Below are 13772 nucleotides of genomic sequence, written 5' to 3' on the forward strand. Positions count from 1 at the left end.
TAACAGGTCAGCAGTACCTGTTTAAGTGTATCTTTTTTGCTCTTAGGACGTTCTAAAATAAAACTTGTTTCGGGGCGGTACTAAAACGTGGGTTTTCCTGGCTGGACTTCACGCCAGTGCCTGCGAGGAAAGCGGCTGGTGGTCTCGGCGCCCGCCCCCCAGGAGCGGTCAGCTCCTGCATGTCCGTCAGGCGGGGCTCAGGCCTGAGGCGAGCTGCGCCTGTGTCGCATGGTCTCTGCCGTGGGAGCAGCTTTGCCCTGGGTCTCGGCGTCTGCCTCTTCGCTGAGTCCTGAGCCATGGCTTCTGCTCTGCAGTGCGGCTTTCCAGTCCCCGCTTGTCCTGAGGCCAGGTGGCCCTCTGACCCTCCGCTCGGAGCGGAGGGGGCTGGGCTGAGGGGTGTCAGGGTTCCCTCCCCTCATTTGCTTGGTCAACGGTGACCACGTGTTCTGAGCGCTGGGGGTGTGTCAGTGAGCTCGATAGAGGGGACCCTGCCTTCAGGAGCTTGGCGGCATCCAGCCACGATTTGTTAGTAAAAGTCAGATGAGACAAACAGAGCTGGGGTGAGGACTTAAGAAACCAGAATGGGCCGCCGGCACGTGGATGGTGCCAGGAGGGGCCATGGACGTGGGTCCAAGAGGAGGCGGCGTTGCAGCTGCCGTTGAGATGAGCAGAAGAAAGCAGCTGTCAGAGCTCCAGGCCCAGAACGTTCCAGACAGAGGGAAAAGCGAGTCCAGAGGCCCCAGGGGAGCGTGGGACGGGCACAGACGTCAGGAGGGAGGTGGCCCCAGGCTGGTGCCTGTGCGCCCAAGGTCAGCCCTGCTGTGAGCACTTCTCCACCCAAAGAGGGCACAGTCACGAGGCCCCAGGGGTGGGCAGCGGAGGGTCCCTGGGGTGGGGGTGGGGCTCGAGCCCCTGGGAGATTGCAGGGCCCGTGATGTCCACCAAGAGCCAGCAGAGTGTCAACAGGGAAGTGAAGGCCAGTTCAGCAGGGCTGGTCACACGAGCCAGCAGGAGTCCATGTCTGAACATGCAGAACCACGGAGAGCTCCGCAGGACCTGCCGCCTCAGTGGTGCAGAGCTTGCCGCCAAGCTCGCGTGTCCAGGCTGGTGGACCCGTAGCCTGGAAGTTCCGCCTCTGTGGACAGGGGTCTCCGGGGGGCCCTTGGAGACGTGAGGAGCAGGTCAGGGTGGGAGGGCCGGCCCCGTGCCAGTTAACAGCTCGGGTCCTGACAGCCTGGCTGCTGTCCCCCCTGCTCGGGTGAGCCACGGGCTCCCGCCCCTCTGGGTGGCATGGCACCTCCACCAGTCCACTCACCTCCCTTCCGTCACCTCGCCCCCAGCACCTTAAAACTGCATTGTAACAAGTGCAGGATAGCCTGAAGGTTAAAAGAAACAGGAAGGGCACCTGAGGGCTTCCTCAGAAGACCCAGCAGTGCCCCCTCGCTGGTGACCCCTGGTCAAACGCTCTTCCGTTAGAAATACTCCGCTTCCGAGTCCATCAGCAGCTGACCCTGCAGGTTTGCTGGCACGTTGGAAGGAACAGCACAGCCCGGGGTATGTGCTGCGGCTTCAGCGGTAACATCAGAGGGTCGCTGGTGAACAGCATTACAGACCGTCCGTTCAGGGGACCACCGAGCAGCCTTAGAAAAGGGCAGGGAGACTGAGCTGGTGATGGACGACAGCGCCTGAGACGCTGTCTGGTGAAGGCGAGCGAGGCAGGCCGCTGGGCCTCGAACGTCCCTGTGCGGGTCTGTCGGCGGCGGGTGAGAGGGAAGCGTCGTGCAGTATGTGCTGCAGTGTGTAGAGCCTGTCTCTGAGGAGACCTGGAAACCAGACTCCATGACCGGGGTGGTGATGGGTCCCAGGCTGATGGGGGGAGGCCTTTTGCCATGCGCTTTTAGTCTTGTACTGTATATGTATTACTGCTCTCAGATTTTCCCCAGAGTGAATCTGCTTTTAACTTCAGAAATCTCCAGTTCCACCAACTGAATGCAAGTCTGCCTGTTTTAGCAGGGAGATGATCTGACTTCTGAATGTCTACTCCCCAATCCTCCAGCGGCTCCAGCTTGTCTTCTTTCACGTCACGGGAAATATTTGACTTGTAGCTCATAATGTTCTTCTCTAAGAACTTCTCTCTCACTGCGTTAGTAAAGCCTCATCCAGTTTTCTTAGGTCTCTTTCCCTTCGTTCCTCCACCCAGAGGCTCTGTACATTTATTACTAGGTTAGATGATATTCAGACAGTTCACACCAGGAGGAGGATAACTGTTTGCCTTAACGTTTGAACTCCTTTTTCAAAAATTACCCCTTTGGCTGTGCCGGGTCTTGTCTGCAGTGTGTGGGCGCTCGTTCTCTGGCCAGGGGTCGAGCCTGGGCCCCCTGTACTGGGAGCGAGGAGTCTCAGCGGGACGGGCCTTCCGGGTGGCAGGTGGGGATGCTGTCTCCAGCCGCCTAGGAGGCTCTTTGAAAACGCGGCAGAACCAGGACTGTGGACGGAGGCCCAGACCTCCCGTGGAAGCAGCCCAGGGGCCGCAGGCCTGCAGAAGCCAGGGGCTGCTTCACGTGTCTGTCCGAGTGGACCCTCACCCGGAAGCAGTCTCGGCTCAGTGCTAGACGGCCTTGGCCCTAGTAATATTTCTTTGAATCCGTTTCCTTTTTTCTTTCAACTTCTCACGCCCAGGACATGTGATCTTCACAAGAGCTGTTCTTGTTGAGTTCCGTTCTTCAAAAGTCTCAAGTCCTGCAGCTTCCCCCCAGCTTGTTCCTTCCCATCTTTCTTTGTTGGGAGGGAAGGCTGAGGGCAAGCTCCTTGTCAGACATGTGAGGACAGCAGACACCTTTGAAAGCAGACTCTGCAGAGGTTCTGGTCTCTAACCTTCTTGGACTGTCGGTCAGCCCTGGGCCTGTCATGGGCGTTTCTCCCTAGTCAAGGGCAGGCTGGGGATGGGTGCTCACCGCTGTGCTCCTGGGCCCCTACAGGCACCTCCCCGTTCATGGACGCGCTGACGGCCAACGGGACCACCACCCTGCAGACGTCGGTCACGGGCGTGACGGCCGGGAAGAGGAAGTTCATCGATGACAGGCGAGACCAGCCCTTTGACAAGCGGCTGCGCTTCAGCGTGCGGCAGACGGAGAGCGCCTACAGGTACCGGGACATCGTGGTCCGGAAGCAGGACGGCTTCACCCACATCCTGCTGTCCACCAAGTCGTCCGAGAACAACTCGCTCAACCCAGAGGTGAGCGCTGCCGCAGGGGCCACGGGGCCGCTGTCTCCGGGCCCGCAGGCCAAGCCCCCGCTCCCCTGGGCCCTTCTCCCCCGCCTGCCCGCCCAGGGCCGGGTCCAGCTACGAGCAGGGAGGTGCAGGGTGCCCTGAGCCCCCACCTCCTGGCCAAGAGCCCCTCGTCCGCCCAGATCGGGGGGTGGGCCTCCCTGGAATCACGTGTGAGGTGTGTGCTCCCAGAGCTCTCGGTTCAGGCTTGGTTAAGGCCCCCCGGGGTCCAGCCCTCCAGAAGCTCACCCCACCTTCCTTCCCTTCAGCCTCCAGCTCCACGTGGAGTGGCGCTTCAGCTGCAGTGATTCCTACACGGTTATTGCTGGTCGTTAAGTAGCTTCCAGGGGGTGAGGGAGACGGGTGCTCCTAGAGGCTCAAAAGCTTAGTTCTATGACATATCTAAAATCAGAGGTGTTTGAACCTGAGCTATTTCATGCTTAAAATTGTAAGTTCTGATAGTTCGTTTCCCACCTGTGGATGGTAGGTCAGGCTTTCAGCTCAGTGTCGGCCAGTGGTCAGGGCGCACCAGGTCCGGGCTGGTCCCTGGCACCTCATTAGAACACTGGTGTTTGTAAGTGCTTCGTAGGGACCGTTGTAAATGGCTGGTGCCCCGAAAACACCTCCATGCTGGATTTCCTCTTACCGCACTTGGCGCCAAACTTGAGGTTTCTGTCCCAAGAATGGGAGGCTTGTGTCAAAAAACGAAGCAGCACCAGACCAGCCGCTTCTTTGCACTGGTGGCATGTGCCACCTGCTGTCCAAACTGCAGAAATGCCAAGAGGATAGAACAGAACTTGCCCGCCAGGAGCCACGGGGACAGCACTGCTTAGCGACTCAGATGCACACGTCCCCCGAGTTACACTGCATTCCCGACGAGCTCTTTGACGACACTCGGTCCCCACTGTTCCCCACCCCCAGCTTCAGAAAAGAAGGAAATCGCGAGCCACTCGGTAGATGTGGGAAGCAGTGTCAGGCCGTGAACCCGCTTCCAGTGAATCGAGTCGGGATGGTGCGGTGAGCAGACACTCTTGGGTGCCTTTCAGGTGATGAAGGAGCTGCAGAGCGCGCTGAGCACGGCCGCGGCCGACGACAGCAAGCTGGTGCTGCTGAGCGCTGTGGGCAGCGTCTTCTGCTGCGGCCTGGACTTCATCTACTTCATCCGGCGCCTGACGGACGACCGCAAGAGGGAGAGCGCCAGGATGGCCGAGGCCATCAGGTAAGCACTCCGCTCCGTGAGACGGCCGGCGTGAGCCGGACCCTGCTGGTGGGGGTCTCCTCCCCTGAAATAAGTGATGAAAGGAGTGAGGGTCTCCTTTCCGGAAGATGGCCAAGGCCATCAGGTACGCACCCTGGTCCACAAGATCACCGGCGTGAACCAGACCCCGTGACGGGTCTCCTCCCTGAGACCCGCTGCTAGCAAGAGTTAACACATCTGTCTGTTCTGTGGGCAGCTTGCCTCAAGCAGGTAGCCGATGTCAAGGCTGGCTTGAGCCCAGCACATGTTGGAGGGGGGTAGGGTCTGGGGGAGAGCCCAGGGCAGCACATGGCTGGAGTATCCACCATGTGTGTTCAGGGCCTGCAGCACAGATGCCCCCTCCTTCATGTGATAACTTACATTTGGTCAACTCCAGAATCAACCAACTAGGCTTTATGACACGCTAGTTCTATAACGTCACACAAGAAGGGTCCAACTTAATGACATGAGTTTGAGTAAACTCCAGGAGTTGGTGATGGGACAGGAAAGCCTGGCATGCTGCAGTCCATGGGGGTCACAAAGAGTCAGACACGACTGAGCGACTGAACTGAATGTTCTTTTTAAAATACCAACACTCATGCCTCAGGTGGTGGCTGCATGTTTTCCGTAAGATCACAGTGAATTTCCACCTGATAGTGTGATTTGGGAGCTGGTTTCTCTACCTCAGTTCCGGCCCCCCGCCCCGCCGTACATGGCTTTCTGAGGCCCCCCACGCCTCCCCCACCCCACCCCGGGCGGGGTTGCCCTTGACCGTGGCACAGGCTTGTATTGTTGGGATCAGACAGAGCTGAGGAAGAAAAATCAGCAGCCATCTCGTGTGTTGAACCCCAGGTGCTTTAAATGCTTGTTTTTTTCAACGACCCACTCCATTTCTGAGACTCCAGGATGCCCCACAAAAAGCTGAATTGGTCTTCTAGGGAAATGCCAAATCTTGCTTTAGGAAAATCCACTCAGTTTTTCTCTAAATGATGTGTTTTGTTGATGTGAAGTTCTGTTAATGCAGGATCTGAAAAATAGTCACACCGGATCGACTTAACCTTTATCTTGGCTCATTTGCACTGAAATTCATGTTTTGTGTGTAAAGTTGGCTTATACACACAAAGCTATTACTGTGTATATTTTTTGCTTGTTTGTTTCTGTGGTGTCCTGCCTCAAATTCCTTAACTCTTTGGGCACAGAACAGCACCGCTGAGTTTCCAAAAGGAAGGTAGGAAATAGAAAGGTCAGGCACAGACTGTGAGCTTCTCATGTGTCTGTGGGGCTAACCCTGGCTGGGATTGGTGGTGGTAACCAGTTTGCAGATTAACTGTGATAAAAATATTCAGCACACGAGTGATAAAGTTATTAGCGATCGGTTTATAGCATTAGACTTTTGGAGTCCGCGGAACCAGGAGGAGCTGAGGCTTGAGGAGGGAGCAGAGCCCGTGAGGAAATGAGCCCTTGACCCTGCCCTTGTCGCCTTCAGTCCTGGCCCAGATGCACTCGTGCAGGGGAGCTCGGCTGAGAGAGGGCGAGACTGGCCCTGGATAGCTCAGTTCCTGTTTCCCCAAAGCGTTTCTGAGGCTTACCATTTGTAGGTGGTTTTTAAACTTTTTGGTGAGGTCTGGGATGGCAGATATTCTCCAAAAGAATGGATAGAACTTCGATTTTGTTGACTGGTCTTTTTAAGCTTTAAAGGTCTTCCCTGTAGCTCAAACAGTAAAGAATCTGCCTGCAATGCAGGAGACCCAGGTTCAATCCCTGGGTCGGGAAGATCCTCTGGAGAAGGGAACGGCAATCCAGAGTATTCACGCCTGGAAAATCCCATGGACCAAGGAGCCTGGTAGGCTACAGTCCATGGCGTCGCAAAGAGTGACTTCACTTTCACTTTCACTTTTTAAGCTAACTTTGTGGCAAATATAATCTCTTTCCTTCCCACTGTTCCCAGCATAGCCTTTCACTCAGTTGAGAGGAAACGGAAGTTTAAATTCAGTGTGTTGTATGGGGCACATCTGAATGCTCATGCGTTTTTATTTTAAGGTTTAAAATACGCTTGCATTACGCCCCCCAAAGCAGCAGACAGACGGTCCTGAGCATCCGGGGCCCAGGCAGCTCCCGCCTCCCACCTCCGGCAGCGCGGGGCTGAGCCCTCGTGTTTCTGCTGAGCAGAAGAGCAGTTGTGTGAGCGTCTATCTGGCAGCTTTTGTTTGTTTCTAACATGAAACTGATTTCTCTGCGGACTGTGCTCGCTCTGGCATCTCAGAGTCCTCGGCACGGCGCGGTCGCGTCCTCTGAGGAGGGGCAATGGTGTCCACTCCCGGGCAGGCTGGTCTGCTCATGCTGCTCCCGGGAGGGGCCCCAGGTGTAGAGAAGGCTATCATCCCAAGCAAAGAGAAAAAAGAAAACTCATCTTCTTAGGGGGAAAAGTTCAGCTCCAAACATTTCTCCGAACATACAGCATGAGAAGGATTAGTGCTGCATGGAGTATCCCTTCCCTTTACCATTTCTCTGTCAGTCACTTCAGTCGCTCAGTCGTGTCCAACTCTCTGCGACCGCATGGCCTGCAGCACGCCAGGCCTCCCTGTCCATCACCAACTCCCAGAGTTTACTCAAACTCGTGTCCATTGAGTCGGTGATACCATCCAACCATCTCATCCTCTGTCGTCCCCTTCTCCTCCCTCCCTCAATCTTTCCCAGCATCAGGGTCTTTTCCAGCGAGTCAGCTCTCTGCATCAGGTAGCCAAAGTATTGGGAGTTTCCACTTCAGCATCAGTCCTTCCAATGAATATTCAGGACTGATTTCCTTTAGGATGGACTGGTTGGATCTCCTTGCGGTCTAAGATTCTACCATTGCTCTCTAGGGTCTCTCTATTGTTACGCTGGTTTGATCCCCTCTTTCTTGTGAGGCTGCCATCCCTGTCCGTGGCTTCCAGTTGTCAGTATTAGAACCATCTCCACTTTGCCCCGTTCACAGCAGCTGAATGCGGGGCCACTTGGGGAAAATGTCTGGGAGACAGCTTGGCGGTTACTTTGTCGACAGTCGTCTGTAACTGAGCATAGATGATGCATTTCCGTCACGGTTCATTGATCCTCAGAAGGTGGCAGAACTGAACAGCTTCATGGAGATGGTCTGGGATTATTTCAAGGACCTATTTTAGAGGTTATCTGGCTCTCTTTGTGTTCTTGAATCCCAGGGTGATCTTCCTGACAGGACCCCACGCTCTCATTCATTGGCGTGAGTTAATTCTCAATCCTCCCAACCTCCGGGGACCCTGAGTGGGCTGACTGCAGACGCCTTGGAGAACAGTCCCCTGAGTGAGGTGTGCAGCTGCCAAACACGGAGGCCCCCTCTCCCCACTGTATACACACCCACCCACCCCCCTACACCTCCTCCTGCCAGAAATCCATGGCCCCTCATGCCTGCGTTTGCAGAGGAGGGGAGACCGCATGCTAAGTTGTGACTTTCAGAGCCCATCTGAACAGATTAAATTGCTGAATTGTCGGGACCAGCACCCAGACTGTTACCTTTGGTACTGCAGCTGGGGCTGTAGGGTTTAGAATCTGGAATTCTGTCCTTCTGAGCCTTCAAGGCTCAGATGGCCTTGAAGGAATTATCTTGTATTCATTTCCAGCGTGTTTGTCCTTTCCTTCACTGTGTTCAGTCTTCACAAGATGCAGCCTCTGAACGTAGTTAAGATTCCAGCGTGGGGAGGAGGCTGCACCAGCCGGCCCTAAACTGAAGAGCAGCCCAGCTTTCCAGCCTGATCTTAAAACAGAGACCAGCGGCATTGTCTGGGCTGTGAGACCCCTCGCCCCCTGTGTGGGGGAACCCAGGCCCCCTGGGAGGCCTGCTCGATGGTCGTCACTAATGGTGGGAGGTGCTGTGCAGACATGTGTTGGGCTCGGGGTGCTCTGTTGGGTCTTGGGTCTTGCACCAGCCTCTGAGCGTCTCGGCTCTGCGTCTGAGTCGCTCCATCCTGTCCATATAAACTCAGGACTATCTGTGTCTTCAGTTCATCAGTGAGCTGACTGAAATCACAGACCAAGTCCAGACCCAGGCCCTGAGGCTGCTGCCCCATCCCAGGCTGGCCGTGTGGCCCCACGCCCTCTTTCCTGCAGGAGAGCTGCTGGACTGGTCTGCAGCCTTTCAGGTTTCCTGGGCTCCTCCCTGTCATCAGGGAAAGACGGGGTTCCTGGAGCCCAAGCTGAGAGCACCCTCTGCTGTGCCGCTCCCTGGGAATTCACATGGGTCCTGTAGCCACAGCTGCCTGTCCAGCCTCCAGGGCGCTGCTCAGCCTTTGCAGCACAGCGGTACAAGCCAGGGCCCTTCGCAGCCAGAAGGCCGTCAGTTACGCAACTGGCCGTCAGCCCGTTAACGGTCAACGCGCACGGCCTTCACGTCCTGATGTACTGAATTCCATACACGTAGATTTCTTTCTGTTGCTCAAATATGCAGTGTTTTGAGTAATCCCCCATTTGTTTTCTGTTTTAGAAACTTTGTGAACACCTTCATTCAGTTCAAGAAGCCTATTATCGTAGCCGTGAATGGCCCGGCCATTGGGCTAGGCGCATCCATCCTGCCTCTCTGTGATGTGGTCTGGGCCAATGAAAAGGCGTGGTTCCAGACGCCCTACACCACCTTTGGGCAGAGTCCAGACGGCTGTTCCACTGTCATGTTCCCGAAGATTATGGGAGGAGCATCTGTGAGTACCCCTTCTCAACACTTCGTCCTGGGACCCGTCCTCGGTTACCGCTTCTCCTAACTGTAGACAGGTGTCGCTCTGGGGGCAGTTCCCATCAAACACTCGAGTCGGTCAGCTCTTGTCCTCATTCATGAACCCGTGGGAAGTTGTCATGTTTGGTTCATAGCATGTGTATTGACGCCTTTTGGTGAGGTGCCTCCATGCCTGCATAATTAACACTGACCCTCCCCAGTGGTGGATACCTGGTCTGTAACCCAAACCAACCTGAGTTTGCAGTGGAAAGGGCGTTGACCTGATAGCCTGGTAGCTGCACTTCTGAAGGACGCCTCAGGGGCAGAATTGCTCTGCTGCATAACCCACCACGCCAGGAGTCCGGGCTGTAGCTCTGGATCTCTGGAAAGGATGTGTTGTGGTCCTTGCTCCTACAACCAGGGCAGGAGGCTGAGGCGGGCGGGGGGCTACAGAAGCAGTCACTGGGGAGGAGGTGGGCGTGGAGAAGCCAAACTGTGAGGCAGCCCCCGCCCACCCGGGAGCTCCGGGCACCCTCGCCTGCCATGGGCCAGAGCAGCTGGTGGCTTTGTGTCTCGTTGCTGAGCGCAGGCTCCAGCTTTGCCCTTTGACAGAGTCCCTGGGGGTCTGGCGGCTGTCCTGATGGCCTCTAGCAGCTGGGTGGCTCCACCTCCGGCCTGTGTGCAGGGCCGCTCCTCTGGGTTCAGAACTCGCCTTCCCCCGCCTGGGAAAGACACAGCAGGCCTCAACAGGATCCCTGCCTCAGGCAGGAAGCCCCACCAGACGTTAAAATTAGTAGGTGAAAAAAGGGGCAGGAAACGGACGCTCCATCTCCCCCCACCTGGCTGCCCCCCGTGGGCCTCAGGGGCCGTCCTGGTGAGGCAGGACAACACTGGTTGCTGCCTGTGGCCAGGGGCAGTGGTCATGGATCTGAGGCCCATGGGACCCACCACGCCTAGAGCTGCGAGGAGAGATGTGTCCTCGGGAGGGGCGGCCACACCTGCCCCCCATCGCCCCCGGAGGGCTTCTGCCTGGTGCCGCCCAAGGCCCTGCTGCATCCGCTGCTCCTCACATGGTGGGCACCCCCTGCCGCCTCAGCTCGGCTCCCTGCCCCCCTGACCCAGGCCCGCCCCCAGAGCCGCGTATCGCTGCAGCTTCAGATCTACAGCAGATGGACCTTAGATTTCTTGGTTAGTCTGTGTGGTTCTGCTCTACATGAGACTCTTAGGTTCCATAAGAGTCCCCGGCCAGTGGGCCACTCCCCACGGTGCTTGCTTCACCCTTGGGCACCGTCTGAACTCGGAGCAGAGTTTCCAGGCTGGGTCTCCCTGCTACCTCTCCCCACGGCTCACACAGGCTCTGCTCTTCTTTCTTCCAGGCGAATGAAATGCTGCTCAGCGGGCGGAAGCTAACAGCACAGGAGGCGTGCGGCAAAGGGCTGGTCTCCCAGGTGTTCTGGCCTGGGACCTTCACCCAGGAAGTCATGGTCCGCATCAAGGAGCTCGCCTCCTGCAACCCCGTCGTACGTCCAGCTCCTGTTCCGCCCTTTCTCTGCAGGGTGCACGCAGAGCCAGGAGCCAAGGGAGCGCAGTTAGACGTAGGCGCAGAGAAACGTCCCGTGGAGGTGTACAAAGAGCATTCTTGCTAAATTCTTGACCGTTTCCAAAGCCTTGCACTTCTCCACGCGTTTTCTCCCCTCAGTGAACGTAGGTTTGTGTTTTGTTGGCGTGTGTCCAGCACTTACGAAAGTGCGTTTAGCAAATGAGAGGGTGAAACGTTATTTCCTGTTAACTGACACAGCTCCCGTGTAAGCTGTCCCAGACATCGCAGCAACCCATTACAGAGAGTAAGTTCTGGTTAGAAGTCCCCTCGGTGGGCTTTCCCAGCGAGCCTCCCAGGGGTGGGCATCACCGGTGGGGTTCCTGCAAAGCTAGCGCAGGCCCAAAGCTGGTCTTGCTGCCAGGGCAGGCCCAGGGTGTGGAGAGCATGGCTGTCAAGAAATAGCTTAACAGCCCTTTGAAGTCGAGAGTTTGCCCCGCACCCACAGTGGGTGAAATGTGTGTCACACGCTCGTCAGGCCTGGCATGCATTAGCAGAAGCCCTCCTCTTGCCAGGTGCCGCCTCGGGTCTGGTATCTGCTTCCAGAAGCGTAGGGGCTGCGAGGCACCAGCGCTTGGAGCCACAGTCCCCACTCACTCCCTGCTTGTCGTCTGGCGCAGGTGCTCGAGGAATCCAAGGCCCTTGTGCGCTGCAACATGAGGCTGGAGCTGGAGCAGGCCAACGAGCGGGAGTGCGAGGTGCTGAAGAAGATCTGGGGCTCGGCTCAGGGCATGGACTCCATGCTCAAGTACCTGCAGAGGAAGATCGATGAGTTCTGACGGCCGGGTTGCCCGACCTCACTGCCCGGGCCAGGCTCGCCCGGAGCTCCTACTGGGAAGCAGGACTTGAGACAGCCAAGCTATTTATTGCCAAGGAGTTTTTAAGTACTGTAACTTTAAAATAAATAACTACAAAACTCCTTTGTCCAAACGTCATTATTTTATACTTAACACACACACAAGTGTAAAAGTATAAAGGTGAGCTCTGGGTTGCTCTTTGAGGCTCTAATTTTTGTTATCTTCAGCTAGTACTGTATAAAAAAGTGTGTTTTCTTGGTTTGGGTGTCAGAAAAGTCTGAAACAATGTTTTCCTTGTTTTTTTTCCTTCTAGAAGAAAAGAAAGAGGTGTTAGCCAGCCTCGCCATCCCTGCCCCAAAGAGAAATATGGAAAGATATGAGATGTATCCTTATCTCTAAGAGGTCCAAAGCCTCAGAGATAGAAAATTCTAAATCATGTGGAAGACTTACCTTTTTGGATAAGTATTTCTGATTAAACACCCACTGATGGATATACCCCCAAAGTAAAATACGCCTAGGATTCATGCTGAGATAGCAACTGATTCTTCCTTCTTTTTTAAATGTGTGATTCTTACCCAGTTAACAGGAAGAAGCCACTCTCTCTGGGGGAAGGCTTGTTTTGCAGTGTTAGTGAATCACTGACTAGCTTCAGTAGGTATCTTAAGTTATAAGTTAATCTTAGCAGGTTTATAATTAGTTTTTCTGACCCTTTTGAAAAATAACTACATAAATGCTTCTTGTTGCTGGGTGAAAACTACTACTTTATATACCGTTTTGGTTTTCTATTTGCAGATATGATCGATGTATTACACCAAAAATAAAAAGTATTTTTATGTTTATAAAGTGTAATTTTTAGGTTCACTTAGAATATATTTTATTTAATAAGTTAAAATTCTTTTGGCACACTATTAAATGCAGGAACTCCTTGTTAAGAAAACTACCTTATAATATCGACGTTTCATGTTCTTGGTCTCTGCTTTCTCGTCTACACAATACACCAAGTACAGGATGCTGTCCGAGAGTGCCCTGTGTAAATAGACGTCCACATTCCCGCCAGGGGTGGGGACGACTCCAGAAGCCTGTCCCCCCGTCAGGCTTCTGAGCTTGCAATCATATTGAATGTATGAAGAGTGAAATAAAATCAAACCTTATTTTTGTACAGTTTTGAAGTTTCTACTTAGAACCGACCTCCTCCCGGCCTCGTGGAGAGCTTACCGAGTGTAAATCTGCCTTTACTTGGATTGCTTGGTGCAGTATTTTTGCATCTGTGGGACCTACTTTTTTCGTTCTGTAGTTTGAACTATATATAAACTGTACAATCTGTAAAGTTTTTATAGAATAAATATTCAGCTGTGAAAACTGGTTAAATAAAACTAATATTTCTTAACACATTTAAAATGTTTCTCTTAATTCTTTCTTCACTTCTAAAGTTTCTCATGTTTACTTTTTGTGTGAAATAACAGGCACAGGCAGGCATATCACATTGGTACAGTTGAAAGGAGCTGGACCCATCCACCAAGGGACCTCGGTACCGACACGTATAGTAATAACGAACATCCTCAAGGAGATCAGCCATGATGCTGTAGAAAGACCCCGAGCTCACCTGTCATGGGCATGCCAAAAACAAAAACTGTGTGCAGAACTACCGTCCGTGAAAAAGCCCAGAACCTTCCAGAAAACATCTCCTCCAACTACAGGTAAAAAGAACGGTCAGCGTGTGTGGGAGGGACAGTCGCAACGTCATCAGGTCCTCTGCCCGTCGGGCAGCCCACACACCGGAGTGCAGTCCGAGTCTCCTGCAGGAGCAGGCAGCCCCGTGCTGGGCTCCCAGTCCAGGTGTCTGCAGCAGTCACTGGCAAGGCACCTGGCTCCGGCCTACCCCCTGATCCTGGAGAGGTGGGTGGGGGGCAACCAGCGCTCGCCCTGGGGCATGGACACTGTGGTGCTTGTTTGGACCCAGGTGCTGGCAGTGCCATTTGGACCCCCTCCAGCTTACTGGCCTCGGGACCCAGCCCCTCCCTCACCCACCAGCCTGTGGGCTCCAGGACTGAGATGTCACTGGCCACACGGCCCCACCCGCCAGCACACACAACGAAACCACAGCCACCCCTGGACAGAGCCCTGCCCACCCGAGGGCCCAGGACCGTGGGGACCTGGCC

At 54.8% G+C, this 13772-nt stretch overlaps 1 protein-coding gene across 4 annotated transcripts in view; it reads left to right on the forward strand.

The window, feature by feature from the left end:
• The window catches only part of CDYL (chromodomain Y like), a 99904-nt gene extending 88169 nt beyond the window's left edge, over positions 1 to 11735 (forward strand). For all 4 annotated transcript variants that reach the window (XM_044926672.2, XM_025265205.3, XM_025265203.3 and 1 more), the window contains exons 3-7: positions 2979 to 3235; positions 4315 to 4487; positions 8998 to 9208; positions 10596 to 10739; positions 11437 to 11735. In XM_044926672.2, the coding sequence (XP_044782607.1) occupies positions 2979 to 3235; positions 4315 to 4487; positions 8998 to 9208; positions 10596 to 10739; positions 11437 to 11595 (944 nt within the window). In that variant the 3' untranslated portion in view covers positions 11596 to 11735. The remainder of the gene's footprint in view (positions 1 to 2978; positions 3236 to 4314; positions 4488 to 8997; positions 9209 to 10595; positions 10740 to 11436) is intronic.
• Positions 11736 to 13772: the final 2037 nt, after the last annotated feature.

This window comes from Bubalus bubalis, chromosome 2 (assembly GCF_019923935.1).
Source record: "Bubalus bubalis isolate 160015118507 breed Murrah chromosome 2, NDDB_SH_1, whole genome shotgun sequence".
NCBI classification, from domain to species: domain Eukaryota; kingdom Metazoa; phylum Chordata; class Mammalia; order Artiodactyla; family Bovidae; genus Bubalus; species Bubalus bubalis.